Source organism: Pagrus pagrus, assembly GCF_965226575.1.
Source record: "Pagrus pagrus genome assembly, chromosome: 23".
Taxonomy (NCBI): Eukaryota; Metazoa; Chordata; class Actinopteri; order Spariformes; family Sparidae; genus Pagrus; species Pagrus pagrus.
In genome coordinates, this window is record NC_140205.1 from 1101556 (window position 1) to 1121626 (window position 20071).

Below are 20071 nucleotides of genomic sequence, written 5' to 3' on the forward strand. Positions count from 1 at the left end.
CAAAAACAAGATGCATACGAGGAATATATAATTAAATAAGTGTTTTTTTTAGTCTTTGACGATCAAAATTGCTGTGCTATGTGTGCCACCTTCAAGCCACCAGGACCAGGAACTGCCATTGTACAATGGGTGAGTAATTGAACAACAGTTAAAGGTATAGCTGGTAATCCTGTTCAGAAACACTTGTTATACTGGGTGAAATGGTCCCTCCACCCTGAGAGTAGTCCAACATGATGTGTTCAGAAGAAGGACTGAAATAAATCAGCCCTCTGTGGCAGCTGCAGGCCTGTAAAGACTGACCAATCCCTGCCTCTCGGTCCGACATGAAGGAACCAATCAGATGCCTTCATGTCTCGTCCTGCCTGCACCCCCCCCTCTGTCCCCCCTCCTCCCTGCCGCACTCATCACGTGTCACGTGTTGCCGGATATATTCAGCACGCTGCAGATGGAGTTAGCAGGAGATCCACTCCAGGTCAGAAGGGGGCGGTAATGCACCTAACAGCTGTTTGCCAACAGCCATAAAACAGCAGAAGAAGAAGAGTTAGCACAGTTAGCAGGAGAACAGTGGCAGAGGAAATGCAGCTACAGTAGCTCCAGAAGTGATGCAGAGGCTGCTGTCTTCCTGTTGGACAGGTAATTATTTGTTTTGCTTCGGGGGGATTTGTTATTTTCATGAAATATGTAACGTTAGCCAACGTAGCTACTTGTGTAGCTTGTATTAGCCCAATGCTAACGGCTCTCCTCTGCCCTGCTGACGGACTGTCTGATGGGGGCGGGGCTTTGGACGGAGCACTGACGGGAGGGGGAGAAGGGGGCGGAGCTTAGACGAGGTGCCAGTGTAGTTACATGATACCACACTGATTTTGAGTCAATTGATCACATGACCTGGAAGCTATTGAGCTAACATGCTAATATTTACATATAAAAATTCATAAAAAATCATAAACATTACATTACATACATTTATATGTAAATATTAGCATGCTAGCTCAATAGCTTCCAGGTCATGTGATCAATTGACTCAAAATCATGTTGGGATCATGTAACTACACTGGCTGCATGAGATACACCTCTTGTTTTTACATTTTACATCTGTTCATAATTTTTTATTAATTTTTAGGATATATGTAAATATTAGCATGTTAGCTCAATAGCTTCTCAATAGCTTTAAACACAGTACCTCTGCTTTAAATATCCCACATTTTTATTTTGAAAACAGGAAGTGGGTACACGCTGTAGCCGTCTTCTCCGTGTGTTTACTGTAAAGTCTGTAATACGGGTGCACTTGAAATGTTGGAGTGGCTGCGAATGTCGAATATCCAACTTAAAACTAACTTCACTGAAGTCTTGTCATGATGTATTTTCCAGCCGGCCCAAGACGGTTGTTTAAAGAGTTTTGGCTGAAGAAGTCGCCCCACAAAGGAAGACTCTTTCAGTTCATCACAAATATTAGCATTAAATCATCATTTTGAGGGTACATGGTTTTCACTGGGCAGGAAGGGTTTGAAATATGTAGCCAGCAACGTAAATGATGCACAGTAGTGGAGTAGAAAGTGCAGTATTTGCCTCTGAGATACAGCGGAGCAGACAAAACTGAAGTTGCATGAAATCCTCAAATGTCTACGTCAGCACTTGAGTAAATATACTGACACTTCACCACTGGGTCAGAGCCTGATACTGTGTTTGTGTGTTTGTTTTCAGAATGAGGGAGAGAGACAACGTGAAAAAGGGACAGGAAGAGAGGGACAACAGGTAAAACACATAGTACATGTGTTTTCTGTTAAAACGTACGTGTCTGTATAATTGACCTGTTGTTTTGTGTGATGTCTTCTCATTTCAGAGGGCCCCATGCCTGCCTTTGCCTTGGGCCCCAAATTTCTTAAATCCGCCACTGCGCTGTGTTTATGGTGTTGGTGCCTTTTGAAGGATTTAATGCAGATATGAGACACAGAGGAAGGATGGCGGACAGAAACGCAGTCTTGGTGAGTGCTAGCTGAGGAGCTAACTGACCACAAACACTCCTGTTGCCTGGTTCTGCTGCTAGCTTACAGCTAACTGTGGCACGAGCGAGAGGCCAAGATGGCGGCGGCCGCCACCAGCGGGGCTTCCGTTGTGAAAGAAGAGTCTGTAAAATGGTGGATACATTTTTGGGAGCGTCACAACCTCTGAGCCATGACCCGCTTCACTGTCATCACTGGAGCCATTCGGTCCAATAACACGGGTAAAGTCCAGAAAAGCCGCACGATTAAATTATTTTATCACCATTCAAGTTAGCCGGGCGCTGAACCGGATGTTAGCCAGCTCGTTCGGCGGAAGTCTTCAGTGCGCATGCTCTGTGGTCCGCACTAAGACCTCTGAGGGGTCCTGTGGTGTCTGGCACCAGGGCGTCTACAGTGGGTCCTCTGGGCCCTTTATGTTGGGGGCCGGGGCCTCCATGGATCAGACCTGCTCCAGCACGTCCTACAGATGCGGATCAGATGGGATCTGGGGACTTTGGAGGCCCGGTCAACACCTCGGGCCCTTTATTGTGTTCCTGAGCTGTGTGTGTGTGTGTGTGTGTGTGTGTGTGTGTGTGTGTGTGTGTGTGTGTGTGTCAGGGCACATTGTCCTGCTGGGGGGCCGCTGCCATCAGGTAGTGTTGTTGTGATGAGGGGGTGTACTGGGTCCACAACAGTGTTCGGATGGGTGGTGCTGGTGTCAAGTGGCCTTCACATGAACGGCAGCACCTAAGGGTTCCCACACAACATCACAGTGTGATGAGATGATCAATGTTATTCACGTCACCGGTCAGTGGTTTTAATGGTGTTGCTGATCGGTGTGTACATATTTTTCATTTTTACACATTTTAAAGCAGATTTAATACTTTAGACTATTGAGACAGTTCAGATGAACTCCGTTTAATTATCAGACCTCTAAATTCAAAGCATTTAATTGTTTTAGCTAATTTCTGGACCAGATCTAAATTTTCAGTGGAAGTCAAATGATTTGTGTGACGGAGGACAATCCTTCAAGCCACTTCATTTTGTGAATGTAATATTCCGCTCAAATAATAATTACATCATTACATACATTTAATCTGGGGAGAAGTTGGACTTCTTAAAAATTAGTAAAATATCAACCTCTGTCAGAGTGACATCTTTCTCAAGCATCTCTGAAAAACAAGCCTTCAGGCAGCAGCATGGAAACAATCTATGAAACATGTTCAGCAGCTCCTCACAATCACAACAAAGCATCTGTTGTTTACATCAGAGGAAAAACAAACACATATTGTCTTTCACAGGATAATATCTGTGTTCAGTGTTGAAAAGAAACTCTTTGATTATATCTGAAATGATAAACATAAGAGGCAGGTGTGGGTATTTTATACCCGGGTAGTCGAGCTGTATTGGCTTCATGCGCCACTGAGCATCTTTCATAGGTTTTAATCGTGCAGCCCTGTTAGCATCAGCTCATTAGCGCTAAACACAGATCACGCAGGTAATCACATGTTTTCTACTTTGATGTGTTCATGTGTGTCAAGTCAGAAGGTGGGAGCAACATGGACGCCACAAAGTTTTATTGCTCTCCATCACTCCAAGTGGACAGCAAGCGTTACAGTCTACAACACCATATTACACATGACGTGCGCTAAAACTCGACACACAATAGACGACTGATGAGTTTCTAAGCATCAACCCCACGTTTCCTTTAGTCTGCGTGTCTCACAACACATGACATCAACTCACGTAGCCACAGTTTGTTATTGACGATGCGTTCAGGTGAAGTTTCCCAGTGAAACTTCACTGAGGCTGATGTGATGTCATCGGTTTTGAACACAGTAACATGTTGATGGATGATCACCAGTTATTACAGTTCATCCTCATGAAAATCTTTGTACAGTTTTATGGCAGTTCATCAGATAGTTGTTGAGATATTTCAGTCCGGATCAAACCGCTGACGTGACTACAAAAGATTAGAAAACTGATATTCAGTCTGTTTGCCGTCTTTTTAAAGAATATTTCCAATTATAAACCTCTGGTGGGCATCCTGAGCTGCAGTGATGTGGTAATAACTGGACAGTCCAATAAAAATCCCATTAACCTCGCACAGATTAAAATATGGTGAGACATTAAACTTGGATATTTTACCCAGAGGATCATTTCTAACCGTCATCAGTGAGCTGAAAGGACGTGTTGTGTTCCTGCAGCGGCACCAGGAGCTGAATCTTTAATCCTAGAGAAGCTGGAATTAACAATCAAGTGAAAAAGCACTAAAAAGAGCAGCAGGCTGGTGGTTTGTTTCCTTTTATTCTCCAATAAATGTCTTTACAAATGTTCTCAGACGATGACAGCATGCCTCATCTCGAAGGCCGAACCAAAGGCCACACAAAGGACACTTGGAAAACAACAGAGTCCATGTTTACAGAAAATAAAACAACTGGTTTGTCTCACACGTCCCGTCCACACGTTTACAGAAGCTCTTCAGGGGAAACATTCACACGAGGTTCAATCAGTGAGAGTACAAATCCTGCCGACACAATAAATAGTTTCCAGAGCAAAGAAAACACTCAGCAGACACACTAAATCCTCGACACGTTCATTTAAAAAATTAACTGTTACTGCAAGTATTTAATTTGTAAAACCAAATCGACTGGACTTTTATTTGGAGGTTTCCCCAAAAAGACTGAGTGGTAAGGGTCGTGGATGTCACACAGTCATAATTCATCTGGATTCACACTTTCAGTCACTCGACGACCAAATTAAAACAGTAAAATTAACAGTGAGGCTGATAAGATACATGGTTCGGTTTGTCTAATAAAACAGCAGCAGCAGCGTCGAACCGGGAGGAATGTAGCCGAGTCGAACAGCGACGACGATGTGATTAGAAACTAACAAAAAGATTTCACAGTATGACGACCAATTTATTGTGAGGGAATCGTGATTAACCAGGATGACTTAAGTACAGATGAGTTTTTTTTCATGTGAGTGCGTGGTGAGGTCGATCTGTCGGAGGATGACCAGGTGAAGTCTGCTAAAAGCTCCGGCCTCAGGCCTTCTTCTCCTCCAGGGTCTTGAGGAGCTCGTCGGCGTCCTCGGCGGTCTTCACTCGGATGAGGAGGGGGATGGGGCTGGTGGGGTTCTTGTCATCGACGGGCGGGTTTGGGACGCACAACACCATCACGTTGTTCTTCCCGAGCCGGGAGCACGGCATGGACGTCTGCACGATGATGTTCAGCAGGATGTTTCCTAACGAGGACGAAAGACGACATTTAACAGCTTTCAGCGACTGTCATTAGCCAATCACCTGTCAAATGTATTATACTTTAGTGACTGTCTTAAAAAAAAAGTCAAAACGATGAATAAAAAATCATCGTAATTTCACAACTCTGAAGCATCAACTGAATTTAGAGCTTCAAGTGTTAGTTTAAAGGAACAGATCACCAAAAAACTCTCCATGTGTGTATTTGTACGCCTAAAAGTCCCGACTGATATTTAGTTTATTATCACAGTGAGCAGCATGTTTAAGCTGAAGATATTTTTTTTTAGTTGCCAATCAATCGACTGATGGATGAACCGTTAAGATTTAAAACTCCACTGAGAGGGTGTACTCGCATTATTATGATCAGCAGTATGAAATGGTCGTACGATGGCAATAATGTCATTAATGGCAGTTATTTCTGGGACAGCACGTCGTCCAACAGGCCCACAGAAACGTCCTCTGAGCTACAGGAAGCAGCGGTTCTTGTGTTTGACCAGCAGGTGGCGCTGTTGGACCACAGCTCAGTCTCAGATCTTACTGGAACATTTTGGCCGTTGAATATTTCTGTGTATTTAAATGATTCATCACCTGCAGGTTTGTACAGAACAAGAAAAATGTGGAGCAACAACAGTTTTCTTTCCTTTTCTGTATTTCAGTTTGAATCTGCGTCTTCTGAATCAAAAATAATCTGACTACAGAATAAAATACAGTTTATCAGTGAGATCAGCACATAAACTGAAACAACTTCAGCTCCTTTCATACATGTAGTTTCCTCCTCACTGCATCTCAAATGAGAATAAATGTTTTATTTAGCACCACTTTTTGTTTTTTACCCAGGTTTGTGTCGGCACGAATGATCATCTGAGTTTTCCCGTCGTCGGTCTGTTTGAGGTGCAGCGTCCCGACTCCTTTCTCTTTGAACTCAGAGTCCTTCTTGTAGAAAAGTTTACACCTGACAGAAACAGACACGTCAGGTGAGCACGGATAAAAACAATCAGCTACAGTTTGAACGACGATGTGTTCACAGTCAGGTTTTCTACAAAGCAAAATTTCATTTCAAATTTCCGATTTTTGGGAAACCGATCCGATTAGATATCGGAACAAAGTCCAGCTTCAGTATTGAGGGATGTTTGGATCACTATACAGTCTGACGGCTTAAATCTGATGTTATTTGAATGGAATCTGGTGAATCACACAGACATCCATGTAGATTATTCTGTGGTTGAATGATTCTCTCCCATTCTGATATAATCCAAAAGATAAGTATTTATATAACCTCAAAAGACAAAAGCTGAGGGATCATGGGACGATCGAACAGAACCAATAATTCATTTATTCAACATGAAATCTGTTAATTTCCCGCTTCTTGTGACAAAGTGGATCATTTTTGATCCTTCAGGCCTTAAAAAAAAAACTCCGTGAGTGAAGTAAATCACGTTGTTTGAACTGACTGAAACATAACAAAGCTGTTGTGTTTTAACATGGCTGCAGGGGAAAAGATTCATCAAGTTTTCTGAATACAAATCATTGAGTAGAAAAGATGATTTCAATGTGACATCACTGTTTAACATTGAATTAATCATCCGTGAGACGTACTTCTTGGAGTAGAAGGCGTCGTCCTCCTTCACCTCCTTCACCTCCGGTTTAGGCGGCTCCTCCGTGTCTTCGTCTCCGTTCTCGTCTACAAAAAGAAAATCACATGTTTCAACAGAAACAAGATGATCAAACAGTTTCAACAGAAACAAGATGATCGAACAGTTTCAACAGAAACAAGATGATCGAACAGTTTCAACAGAAACAAGATGATCAATCAGTCGGGAGTCACGTGAGTGAAGCTCAAACGATTGGTCGACCTACAGAAAATTATTAAGCGTCTGTTTAAGTCATCTGCAGATTAATCAGCTTCCTTTATTACTGTATCCGTGTCGGCTAATTACAAACTCTTAATCAATGAAATAAAAGTCACCTTTTTCAGCTAACTAGTGTTTTTCTTACTAAATTAACAATTAAGCCAAATAAAAGAGATGTTACCCAACAGTGTTTAAGACCATTTTCTGTGTTTCTTTGGTTGAAATGACAGTAAACTTAATGTCTGAGCCCATAATTAATGTAACAGACTATAATTAACTGCAACTGACTGTATTTAATGAAAAGCCTCACAGAGCTTCAGGAGAAAAGAGTTTAACCACAAATTAATCTGGCTGGAAAACAAGAAGAGTATTTGTTTCACCAGAGTGCATTTAAAAATCACAAGATTTAAGCCACAGCTGAAACAGTTTGTCGATTAATTGTCAATAGTTTAATGATCATTTAAGTCACTTTTAAACTAAAACTCAATTAGTCCCATCGTCTAACAGTGAAGGTTTACTGGATTTTATTCTGTGATTGTAAGTTTTAAATCAATGTCACTGACTGTTTTCCACAGAAATCTTAAGGATTCTAAGCAGGATTGTTACAGGAGAGTTCAGCTCATCATTGGTTCAACCAGAGTGCATTTAAAAAACATGAGATTTAGCCAGAACAGTCAATTATCAGTAGTAGCTGATTGTGAACCGATTTTCTGGTGTTCGGTTGTGTCGGCCATTTTAAACATCTTCCTGACAACTGACAGACCCAAAGATTATTCAAGAAAATAATCCACGGATGAATCTACAATGAAAATAATATTATTTGTTGTAAATGACGCCTTCCTAACAATCCTTAAAACAGATAATCACGTCCTCTTCTGCTGAATTTATTATGAGCAAAGAGAAGACGAACAAAACCCAGTTTGTAATTTCTTACTAAACTGACGTGAGATCAGTTCGTCCAGACACAAAATTATGTGAAGATTTCCTGTTTCCTGTCGACTGTCGGTCCAACAGAACACACTCTGGACTCTTGTGTCGCACATTTTGAATGTCTTTCTGACATTTAATAGATTAAACACAGGCTGCACTGACAATTATTTTCATAATCAATTAATCTGACGATTATTTTCTGTGTAAAACGTCCATCCCAGTTTCTTTAAATGACAAAAACTGAGGGTGGAAAACAGTTTTCTGCCATTTTGCATGAAAAATAAAGTCGTTACAGCTCGAGACGAAGCGTTTGGCTGCAAATAGTGATTATTTTTATGATCTGAGAATAAAGTTCTTGATTTATGAAGTAGTTAAAACGGCCGTCACAACTTTCCAGAACTCAGTGACGTATTAATGTTCTTACTCCGTCTGACCGAGAAAAATCTTTTATTTATCATGTTAGAAAAATAAGCAACAAATCTTCATATTTGACGAGCTGAAACAATCGATGATTAAAATGGTTGCCAATAATTTTTTCTTTTGCAGCTTTAAATCAATTAATCAAGTATCCAGCAGATGAATTGATAATGAGAATATTTAAGTTTTTTATACTTCCTGGAGAAAAAAACAACAGACAGCCTCTCGGCTCCCTCTACGTAAGGACATAAAGATATTTCCGGATGGTGTTACCTGCCGGTCGAGCGTCCTCGGACTTCGTCCCGCTGAAGGACAGCGGTGCAGCAGATCCAGGAGCTCCAAACAGGGAGGTCTGGCTGGAGGAGAAGGAGAAGCTGGGGGGAGTCGTTTTGGACCCTAAGGAGCCGAGGACGGAGCTGTCCACCTTCTGACCGAAGTTAAACGTGACGCCGATGGCGCTTTTGTCCCGGGCTGAGTCTTCTGTCGTGTTTTTGCCAAAGGAGAACAAAGCGGCGGCTGGAGCTGGAGCCGCCGGGCTGCCGGAGGAGGAAGCCGAGGCAGGAGGAGGAGGAGGGGTGGCCGCGGCTGGCAGCTTCTTCTCCTCGGAGCCTCCGTCAGCAGACCCGGCTCCATACTGCCGCTCGATGCTGGCCAGGTGCCGCTCATAATCCCTGAAGATGGGGTTGAGATCACACAGAGGGTTGTCGTTCACGTGCTTGGTGATCCAGTCCCGCACTGAGCAGTTGAGGGCGGTGAGCTGCCGGCTGTACTCCTTGTTGCTCACACTGGCGCTGCTGCAGGAGCTCGAGCTTTGAGTCAGGCTCGGGGTGGAGCCATTGGTCTGCTTGGCGATGATGTCAGCGCTGGGCTTGGCGGAGGCGGGGCCGTTGAATGTCAGACCTGAGACGATGGAGGGAGAAACGTTAGTGTGACAGCAGCTGGGTGAGGCTGAGAAGAGCCCCCTCCCCCTCTGCTGCCCCCCATCCTGCCCTGCAGCGACACGACAACATGATGACACACACACACACACACACACACACACACACACACACACACACACACACACACACACACATTACACTCCATTACAAAACCAGGAGCTCTCACAATGGAGCTGCTTTTCTACTCCATTACATGTGGACTGAACATGATTTCATCAGAGCGAACGAGCCTTTATGAAGTCAGAGAGAATTAAACTGGTCTGAAATCAGGTCACAAACCAAACTGTTGCTCTGCTGCAGGAGCACACTGACAGCTGATATCAGACAACAGACTGCACGTTCAGATGATCCACATTACTGATGTGGTACCAGTTATGTCCATGAACATGTCGAGAGTCAGCGACAAAAACAACGAGCAAAGAAAGAGTTTACTTGTTCATCTTTAAAACAAACTCGTTCTCATTTTATTCACAAAAATTACTACATCTATCAAAAGGTTATATTTTACAATCTGTTATTGTTCATTGATTAATTCTCTGTCTCATATGTATGATATACTTGTGTACTAAGTGCCTGATGTCTGACCAGGAGGTGAGGAACCTCAACTGTAAAATGGCGCCAAAACATGACCAGCTGCAATATCCAAGAAGCTGCAGTTTGTTTTATAATAAAGTAAAAATGTTCCGAAGTACAAATCTTCTTCTCTGGATGTAAGAAAACTCCAACAAATCATCAGGATTTCATCGTTTTTTCTTTCCTAGTCAAAATAATCGCAGTGTGGTTTTTGTGGAAGATGCCAATAATAATATGAGGAGCTAAGAAATTCTGGTATTGATAAATCAGTCAATACACACACATTTTGGAGGCAGGATATTTTACAGTTTAAAGCCACATTGTGTAGAAATCGTCATTTTGTGTGATTTGGCGCCCCCCACAGTTTCTGAGTGCAACACCACTGTAGTGAAAACAAATCCCAGGTGTGTCACAGTTTGTCAGACGTAATATAGGTGCCGACTACAAACACAACTTCATGACGGTTTTTTCTTTCCTCTCCAATCACACATCAGAACATATATTGCAAAGTACCAGCGTGACAACAGCAGTCTTCTTCTTCTCTGTGTTTATTGGCTGCTCGCAAACCAACTTTAAAAAGGTGAATACCACCACATACTGTGTGTAGATGTGGCGCGTGTTCAGCAGCTCTGTTTATCGTCTTTAATTTAATAAAGCTGATAACCAAAAATGTAAATTTCCTGTGATCAGGCTGATGGATATCGTGCACCGCTCGTCAGTATCGGCCAATGATATCGTGCAGCCCTACTTTCTCTCTTCTCGTGGACTGATACGTTAACAGAACAGCCAATCAGAGAGACTTCTCTCACCAACAGTCTCCACCACCGATTCAACATGTTCAACCGACCGAAACGCAGCCGACGAGTGCCAACAGTGCGGGACACGCTGCATCAACTCGTACTCGCTACTGACAGCTCTGTTAGTGTCACACCGCAGCACAATGTTTCTGCCTGTCGCTCCCTTCCTGACTTCTAATGGACGCCAGAAGACCTCTAACTCTGATCATTCAGACATTAAGTATCAGCCAGTAATCAGTCCGTTCACACTGAAGGCCGACAGTAGTGTACTCACCAGGTGCAGCGGGGGAAGTTGCAGCAGGAGATGAGAAACCTCCGAATGATGGAGCAATGCTGTTTCCATTGGTCAGACTGCTGAGGCCTTTAAAGCCGCCGCCGTTCCCGAATCCAGAAAAGGCTGTTGGGGTGGAGCCTCCGCTCGCTGCCGCCGTGCTCAAAGAAAAGCCTTTAAAACCTTTGAAGGATCCGCTGCCCTCTCCCTGAAACAGAACGAACACAACACTGAGGGTTTACAGCTGCATTTATTTAAAAATCATCTCAGAATCCACAGATGTGAATTCATCAGACGTTTAAAGAAAGTATTTACTCCATTCACAAGTTGATGTAAATCAGTAAGAAAGTTGAGTTATATGTTGCTGGTTGGTTTTACCTCTCCTCCAACATTTCTGCGTTTGGCCTTTTTAATCGGCCTGTTCTTCAACACATCTTCACTCGCTACTGAAAACGTCCCGGCCTGATGGAGGACAACATGTTACAGGTTAAAACATCGTCACTGTCCACAATCCGGATACAGATGCAGCTGAACAAGAATATTTCTGTCAATCAGCTGCATCTGTTTTTATTCGTCTCATTTCTGTGTGAATCAGTGACTCACCTCCTCTCCCTCCTCCTCCTGATCCCAGTTCCTGTCTGTTAGCTCTTTATCAGCGATCCTCTTCGCCATCCCACCGGCTCTGTGACACAAAGCAGACGGACAGTTATCAGGACAACTTCTCCTCTAAATAGTTCATCAGCAGTTAGGACCAGGTCATCCAGATGTTCATGAGATGAGTCGTAAAAGGAGCAATAAAACGACGACACAAAGTATTAAAATTCTGTTTGCCGGGATGTTTCAGTATTTATATACTCTGCTATGTTATACCTTTACTCCATTACATCTCAGACGAAATATTGTACTTACATTTATTCAACAGCTTAAATTACTAGTTATGTTGCAGGTTAAGATTGTAAGATACAACATGGAAATGATTAAGCATCAGTAATGAGAATAAAAATCCAATAATACATAATAACATAACACTGACAGGAGAAGAAAATACTTCTGTAACTTGATTTAGCTCCAGACTTGTAGAGTATTTTTACGCTGTAGTAACAACAATTTTTCTTCAATAAATAAAAATTAAATCTCTTCCCTTCTTTGGTTGAGATCTAACTGTGACAATAGTCGTCCATTAGTCAGGGGACAGAACATTAATTGGCAACCATTTTAATTAAAGCCCGACTGAACACAGTGCAGGAAACGATGCTTGGGATGATTTCTCATTTCAAAGTGTTGGATCACCTTTGAGGGATCATTACAAAACATGTGCATATTTGGTCGATAAATCAAAACAGAAGTGTTTTACTCCCCAACATTGGGACTGGCCCTGATTTTAATTATCAGTGCATTATAAAGTCATGTTTAGAGTTTAAATGTAGATTATCAGGTTTCAGCATCTCAAATGTGAATATATGTTGGTTCATTAGTCTTCAGTGCTTGTTAACTAAATATCTTTGAATTTTTAATAGCTGGTGGATAAGAAACAAGACATTTAAACACGTCAGACTGTAATGAGGATTTAGTTATGTACATCACAAAGAAATGAGGCAGGTGAGGAACAAAACACGATAAAGAGACTTAAATAATTAAAGAAACAAATCAAACAGAATAAGGTCTGTGAGTCTGAACAATAGATGTGTACTGAAGTAGTGCACAGTAATCATCTCAGTCACTAAAATAATCGTAACATCGTGCCTGTGAACACATCAGTTGCCTTCACTGTCTGTGTGTTGTTAGAATGTTCTGGAGGGTTTGATGCCGGTGTGTAACGTTTATCCGTCTCATTAACGCGGTGATCCGGATATTAAAGAGTCGGCTACAGGCTTCATTTGACCCCTCAGTTAACCCACAGACACACAGATGTGTCCGGTAGAATTTAAGTTAGGGAACAGTTACCTAGCTTAACTTAGTTAGCTTTTCTTTACCGGCTAACAAGCATCCGTTCTTCATGTCAGGCAGGGTGCTTATTAACGTCTCAGTCGGATAAACAATTAAGAGTAGAATATTTCACAAGGTTAATTACTCAGGCTGTGAAACGTCTGATAATATATCCATTCATATATCTAACATCCATCCACAGGCTGTTAGCCGGTGAGCTAACGGCAGGTTCACCGGGCCCGGACGTTAGCAGCTAGCGGCTAACGTCATGTTAAATATAGCTTGAAAGCTAACGTTAGCGCCACACACCGGCTGATTTAACGAATAAAACATGACGTACCTTTTCTGGAACGTAAATTCCAGCCGCTGCCTCTGAATGCTTCGCTCACAGCTCCACGTATCGCAGATCGTTCCGGAGACGTTAGCTAACCTCCTCACAGGTAACACCGCTATGTTTTGAACGAGCCTCTTTCACGCCGCCATTTTACATAGCGATATATCCGCATGGGTTCGCGCGCCCCACCTTTTTGCTCATGCGCAGTAGTCCTCTTAACCATGGGAGTTGTAGTTCATGCAAGTGACCTTTTTTTCTAGATGGATAGATGTGTACTCAGTGATGGAATGTAACTAAGTACATTTACTCAAGTATTGTACTTCAGTACAGTTTTGAGGTACTTCTGCTTTCAATGTGTAAAAGTATTTCCATGTTCTGCTACTTTATACTTCGACTTTACTACATTCTGGAGTCAAATATTATCTTTATTCACTCCACTACAGTTATTTGACAACTTTAGTTACAGTTACTTTGCAGATTACATGCTGCATCAGAGCCAACACACATATTTGACATTAATATATTTTATCTGCATTTGAATTAAAAAAAATAAAATAAATACTGATTCCAAAAATGAAAAAATTGAGAATTATGATTCAGATTATCAGTCGACCCGAAGTATACAATATATACATACATGTAATATATGTATCATTTACTTTTACTTCCACTTTTGATATTTAATTACATTTATTGCCAGAAAACTGCTTGTGATAGTGTGTACTGTACAATTAAACCGTGTAGTTAAAGTAATGCTTGAGTAAAAGTAAAGATGTGGTGTTAAAATATTGCTTTGATAAAAGTAATAGTACTCTAGTAAAAGACTTAAAGTATCTGATATTAAATGTACTTAAGTATCAAAAGTGCCTAAATGAAAATGATGTCTGTTTAGGTACATGTATGTATACGCTATAAACTGTGGATATCATTTACTCTTACTTTACTTTAGTTACTAGTTTTTACAGATTACATGCTGCATCTGAGCCAATCAAATAAATTAAGTGGGGTAAAAAGTACAATATTTGCCTCTAAAATGTAGTGGAGTGGAAGTATAAAGTAGCAGAGAATGGAAATACTCGAGTAAAGTACTTGAGTATTTAAACCACGTTATTTAATTATTTTGTTTCTCCATCAGTGAATAAACGAACTGTTCTCAGAGGAAATAAGGTCCCAGAACACTGTTTGAAGCTAGAGAGGTGGCAGGGTCCGCCACATATAAACACAGTAAAACAGTATAAACTGTGTTGTCCTTTAAGGTCAGTTTGTTCATTCAGTTTATTCAGTCATGAACACAAAGACAGTTTGATTATTTAATTTGTTTACGCAGAAATAAAATCAGCCAATGAGGATCTTTGTCTGCTCATTAACATTTCTTCAACAAAACTACAGACTGCTCCTTTAAAGTGTAACATGATGCAAACTTATCGCTCTTGTAGAGGCTTCAAAACATCACCTCACACGTCCATCAGGGTGAGATATTACAGCCATTGTTGCTGCATGAAGGTAAAAATAATTTCCTGGATCTGGGATGAGGAGCGACAGTTATCAGTCAGTCGGCCTGCGCGAGGTAGACGAGCTCTGCTACATGCGTCCTGCTTTGATTTAACCTGCACAGCCTCTCCCTTCAGCTGAATGGTGATTTTGGGATTTAGCAGCCAATCCATTTCAGCTCTTCCTCCATCTTTCAGCAGAGCTGAAAAAACAGAAGAGAAATCAGGATGCATGCAGAGACTCGAGGGATCGGGGGGTAAAATGGTGCAGAGCTGGGCAGCAGATGGCTCGTCTCCAAGCTTTCAGGATCCCGGTCGGCTTTGCCAAATAGGAACAGGTGCTGGAGAAAGTAGGAAGTGAGCTGTGGGCCCTAGCGGCAGCAGGAGACCCTTGACCAGCTGGCGAGGAGAAAATGGAAAGACTTGGCAGTGGAAAAGAGAGAAAACCTGTATAATGTAGAAGGAAGAGGGCAGCCAACATGTGAAGCTGAGAGACGCAGGGGTTCTTTAAGGCCTCACACATCACACTGACTGATGGGAGCTCAAATCCTGCTTTGTGTTTTCTTATGTTTGAACATTTCTATGGTCAGGCCCAAAAATGGAAGCTTGGATATTGTTATCGACATGTTAGAAAGAGTTCAGAGTGACCAGAGTTCATTCTGAACAAAATACAAGAGAAATAAACACAATAACAACAATTTTTGGGCTAAATATGCTTGTTTGCTTTCTGGAGTCAGGGTGTGTTCAGCTTAGTGCTCTGACTTTTAAACAGATTGTTTTTAACCCCACAGACACACAGAGCTGTCATGTACTAATTAAGTTAGGTAACAGTTACCTCTTCTTTAGCGGCTAAAAAGCATCTGTCCTTCATCTCAGGCGGAGCGATGACGTTTCAGTCAAATTCACAATTAACCGGGTAAAATAGTAAAACTATAGGTTCACCGTGCCCACACGCTAGCAGCTAGCAGCTAACGGCATGTTAAATACAGCTTGAAAGCTAATATTAGCCCCACGTACTGAATCATCTACAACATGTCTACAGCTCACTGATTAACATGATGCATGTGATTGTGTGTGTGCACAAGAACAGTAGAAAAACACAGTTTGTGGTGTAAGAGAAAGGTTCATGTTGGATCTATTTCCTGACAAACAGCCGTGTATTCATCCGCCCGGTACTTCTATTTTCTGCCACACTAGCTTCATGTCTCTGTAGGGAAATCTGTGGTTCATCCAACACTCATTTCTTACAATGTTCCCCTCAGGATGAATATAAAACTTTGGTAATCTTCAACGTTTTATTGTTTCTAATACTTTTGTTTACGACCAAATACCTGCAGAACTGATGACATCACATCAAAATCAGCTGGACTCTGTGTTTACTGCTAATTAGCTAATGTTAGCATGCTAAAAAAGGGTGAAAATGGTACACATTACAGCTGCAAAACATCAGCATGTTAGCATGATGACTTTAGCATTTAGCTTAAAGCTACTGTGTCGACAGAATCACCGACTCTTACTGTTAAAAGATCATCTCTTAAAGGAACAGTTCACCCAAAAAGTAAAACTCAGTCATCATCTCCTCCTGATGATATAAAGTCAGGCTCAGTCATCATCATCTGAAGCAGCTGGAGATGATTTAAACATCAGATGTCTCCATACAGCTCGTCTGCTGTGATCACAGTCTGCAGGAGAGAAGAGATCACAACCTGATCTGAGGAGACGTTACTCACACCCAGTTCAGTCGGGTGCATGCTAACACTTTTAGCTTAGCAGCTGCAGTGAAGATTTCAGATAAAAGTGTGTAGGTAACATCTTTTCAAATCAGTTTGGGTTTTTTACTGTGGATTGAATAGTTGCTGTATGTAATAATCTGTCTGTAGATATTAATAGACCTGCCCTGACAACAGATCTTTGTGCTCCTGAGCAGGTTTCTCTTCACCATGTCTGTCGAGTGTTTGTACCATCAGTGGCTGCTGCTTTAATAGAGGCAGATCCTCCCTGCTGTGCAGAGTGAATTACAGTGTGTTGATAAGATGGAGGGCCCCTCAGCTCAGTATGGGGGCCCCTCTCTCAGCAGGTGTCCACTGAAGCCTGGAGCAGCCGGCGGGGCTCAGAGCGAGCCGGTCCGGGCCCTCGGAGCTCAGCAGGGCCGGTCTGTGTGGGACCAAACTTCAGAGCCGTGAGCAGAATCAAAGCCGGCGTCTCCCCTGAGAGAGCTGATAAAGATCAACGGCCGTGAAGGGATGAACATCAGCGATGATTGAGAAAGAGGTGAGACAAGGGAACGCACACACAACACATGACACACAACACACGACACACGACACACGACACATGACACACGACACACAGCACACGACACACGACACACGACACACAACACACGACACACGACACACAACAACGACACACAACACACGGGGCAGGTTCTCTTACACTGATAGCAGAGGGGACGAGTCTAAAAACAGCACAAAACACTATGGAGTTCTGCACAGGGCTCAGTGTGACACGGTTACAGTATATCCTCAATGAATCTTCACTCACTCACTCACTCACTCACTCACTCACTCACTCATTAATTAATTGATTAATTCACTCACTCACTCACTCACTCACTCACTCATCCATTCACTCATTCACTCACTCCCTCACTAATTAATTAATTGATTAATTCACTCACTCACTCACTCACTCACTCACTCACTCACTCACTCACTCACTCATCTATTCACTAATTAATTCATTGATTAATTTGTTCACTCATTCATTCACTCACTCACTCACTCACTCACTCACTCACTCACTCACTCATTCACTCACTCATTCACTCATCTATTCACCCATTCACTCATTCATTCATTCATTCATTCATTCATTCAGTCACTCACTCATTCATTCATTCACTCATCCATTCATTCATTCATTCATTCATTCACTCACTAATTAATTAATTCATCCATTCATCCATTCATTCATTCATTCATTCATTCATTCATTCATTCATTCACTCACTCACTCATTCACTCATCTATTAACTCATTCTCTGATTCATTTATTCACTAGTTGATTCATTGATTAATTAGTTCACTCATTCATTCAGTCAGTCACTAATTCATTCATTCACTCATTATAATGAGAATGGTTACATGAATCATTATTTAAAGTTAGTTAAGTCATTAATTCCCTCTCTTATTCACTTATTGGCTCATTAATCAGTAAATCTGGCAGTTTATTCATTAATTCTTCCAGTAATTAATTAATTAATTAATTAATGATCTCATTCACTTATTCAAACGAACAAGATTGATTGAATTAATAAATTAATTAATCGTTTATTCATTCATCATCAGCTTTTTAAGTTACAAGTTAATTAAAAAAAAACTAATTTATACAATTCAAGCAAAATCTAGTTCATAAAAGTAAAAATAAAACGTGTTGTTTTTTGAATGGAGTTTGGTCTGTTTAGTTGGAAAATGTATTTAGTTGAAGTGAATAAAAACGCGCTCCTCTCTTAACGACCTCGTCTCGTCGTTGTCGACCTGCCTTTAGATTCCTGCCTCTAATTAATTATTATATTTGATGAAATCGTTAAGATCCCGCCATCATTTCATTTCATACATGCAATATTTCATGCATCTCATCTCTAATTGCCCGTTCAACAGACAGATCTACGTGTCAATTAGTCTTTTGCAAATGGAGCTATAATTAGGTTGAATTAATTGACTGGCTGTGTGGACAGCAATTAGTGCAGTGACAAATTAAAAGGAAGCAGAACTGATGCTGATAATCATCCAAAATGTTGTTTCCATTAAAGGAAGGTGAGAGAAATCACAGAAATGTGGTTTTAACACAAACCTGAGAGTCTCTGGTGTTTCTGCTCTGTGTGAAACAGCCTGATGCCTTCTAGTGGCTGACAGAGGTACTGCAGGGAGAGACAGGGGACAAGTCCTCATACAATGTGTTTAAAGTCACATTCATTCTTCTGTCAGCAACAATATTTCACACTTAAACGTCATTTAATTTGCTTTGTGTCAAATCTGTGACCGTCTGTGTTTTAATAAACGTGTCTGAAAGAAAAATGAAACTCAAAATGAAGAAGTTGAGAAAAAGTCTTTAATTCTTAGAGTCTGCAAATGACGAACAGGATGAAAACATGTAAATATGTGTAAAATGTACTTTTATTTATTAGTGACTTTTGTATCTAATAATTCTGACTTTATATCATAATTGTGACTTGTGAAGTAGACATTTTACTTTTTGTCTTGTGAGTGAATCTTCATCTCATAATTTGACTTTTCTGTCTCTGTCTTCTGTATCTGGCCCTAATAGTTTTCCATCTTTCATTGTGGACAAATCTGCCGCTGCTTTGAACGCATCACTTCAGAAGTCCAAACACGTTCAACAGCTTCTGCCAAGTTTAAAATAAATAAATACAAACATCTCACAGCTATAAAAGTTTGATTCTCATTCTGAGGCGAGAGACTTTACACAGAAAAACAACTAGTTTTGACTCACACTCCACAGACGGCGTCTCGGCCTCGGGCTCTGAGCGTTTTTCTGTTTGTTGTGAGTGAAACTCATCCATAAACATGTGAGAGCAGACGGGAGGAAGAGGTGGACATCTCAGCAGGTTAAAATGGCCTCTGTGCTGGTTTGTTGCCACTAATGTCTCGGTGCATGCTGGGATATCTGCCGGCCCCGGAGAGACAAACCCAGGTGACGGGATAAATGGATGAGTACGTCTTTAAGAACAACAGCCTGTAGTTGTCTCCGGGCCGCTGTGATTGTGATGCAGCAGCTATACGATGTGAGGCTTTGATGTTCACTGCTGGATGCAGCATTAGCAGCTCGCTGTCTGATGTTTTTGGGGAGTTCTTCCTCCCGCTGCTCTGGATCACAGCTCATAACAGCCTGTGAAGCTGATCCTCCACCTGGGGAAATATCCATCTGATAAATGAATTTGCCCGTCAGACTCTTTAAAGCTGCCTGATTACAAACTGTCTGTTTGGTTTAATATGAAGTGGCTTTGCAAACACTAAGGGGAGTTCAGAACAATCAGACTGAGAATGACTGAATTATACTGATTAATAATTCATTCCTCTTAAATCCTCAAACTTAGAACAAGTGAGCGGCGGTTGCCAAAGAGCTGCGTCACCGCAGGATTAGAAAAGAGGTGTTTTGTTGCAGTCTGAGGGCATTTTATCTGTCAGCGTGTCATTATAATACTCCTAACACCGTGTAGCACACAGAATACCTGCCGAACACTAACTTTGTTATTAAAGTTTACAGCACACATTCAGCTGT

The 20071-nt window shown here is 41.5% G+C and overlaps 1 protein-coding gene and 1 long non-coding RNA gene across 3 annotated transcripts; one reads left to right on the top strand and one right to left on the bottom strand.

Annotated features, from left to right (window-relative positions):
• Nucleotides 1-463: 463 nt before the first annotated feature.
• LOC311252299 lies at nt 464-19179 on the top strand. Its single transcript, XR_014621513.1, has 5 exons — nt 464-633; nt 1702-1752; nt 1841-1982; nt 16817-17038; nt 19097-19179. It is a non-coding gene; the product is annotated as an uncharacterized lncRNA (long non-coding RNA).
• On the bottom strand, nt 4268-13449 carry nup50 (nucleoporin 50). Of its 2 annotated transcripts, none has more exons than XM_084345331.1 (8): nt 13284-13449; nt 11621-11699; nt 11396-11479; nt 11021-11225; nt 8709-9335; nt 6835-6919; nt 6072-6190; nt 4268-5225 (listed from the first exon to the last, which is right to left on the bottom strand). In XM_084345331.1, the coding sequence occupies exons 2-8, from the start codon at nt 11687-11689 to the stop codon at nt 5026-5028; spliced, it is 1389 nt and encodes a 462-aa protein (XP_084201457.1). In that variant the 5' UTR covers nt 11690-11699; nt 13284-13449; the 3' UTR covers nt 4268-5025. The 2 variants fall into 2 exon arrangements, with proteins under 2 accessions (XP_084201457.1, XP_084201458.1); XM_084345332.1 differs by lacking the exon at nt 13284-13449 and adding an exon at nt 12962-13182.
• Nucleotides 19180-20071: the final 892 nt, after the last annotated feature.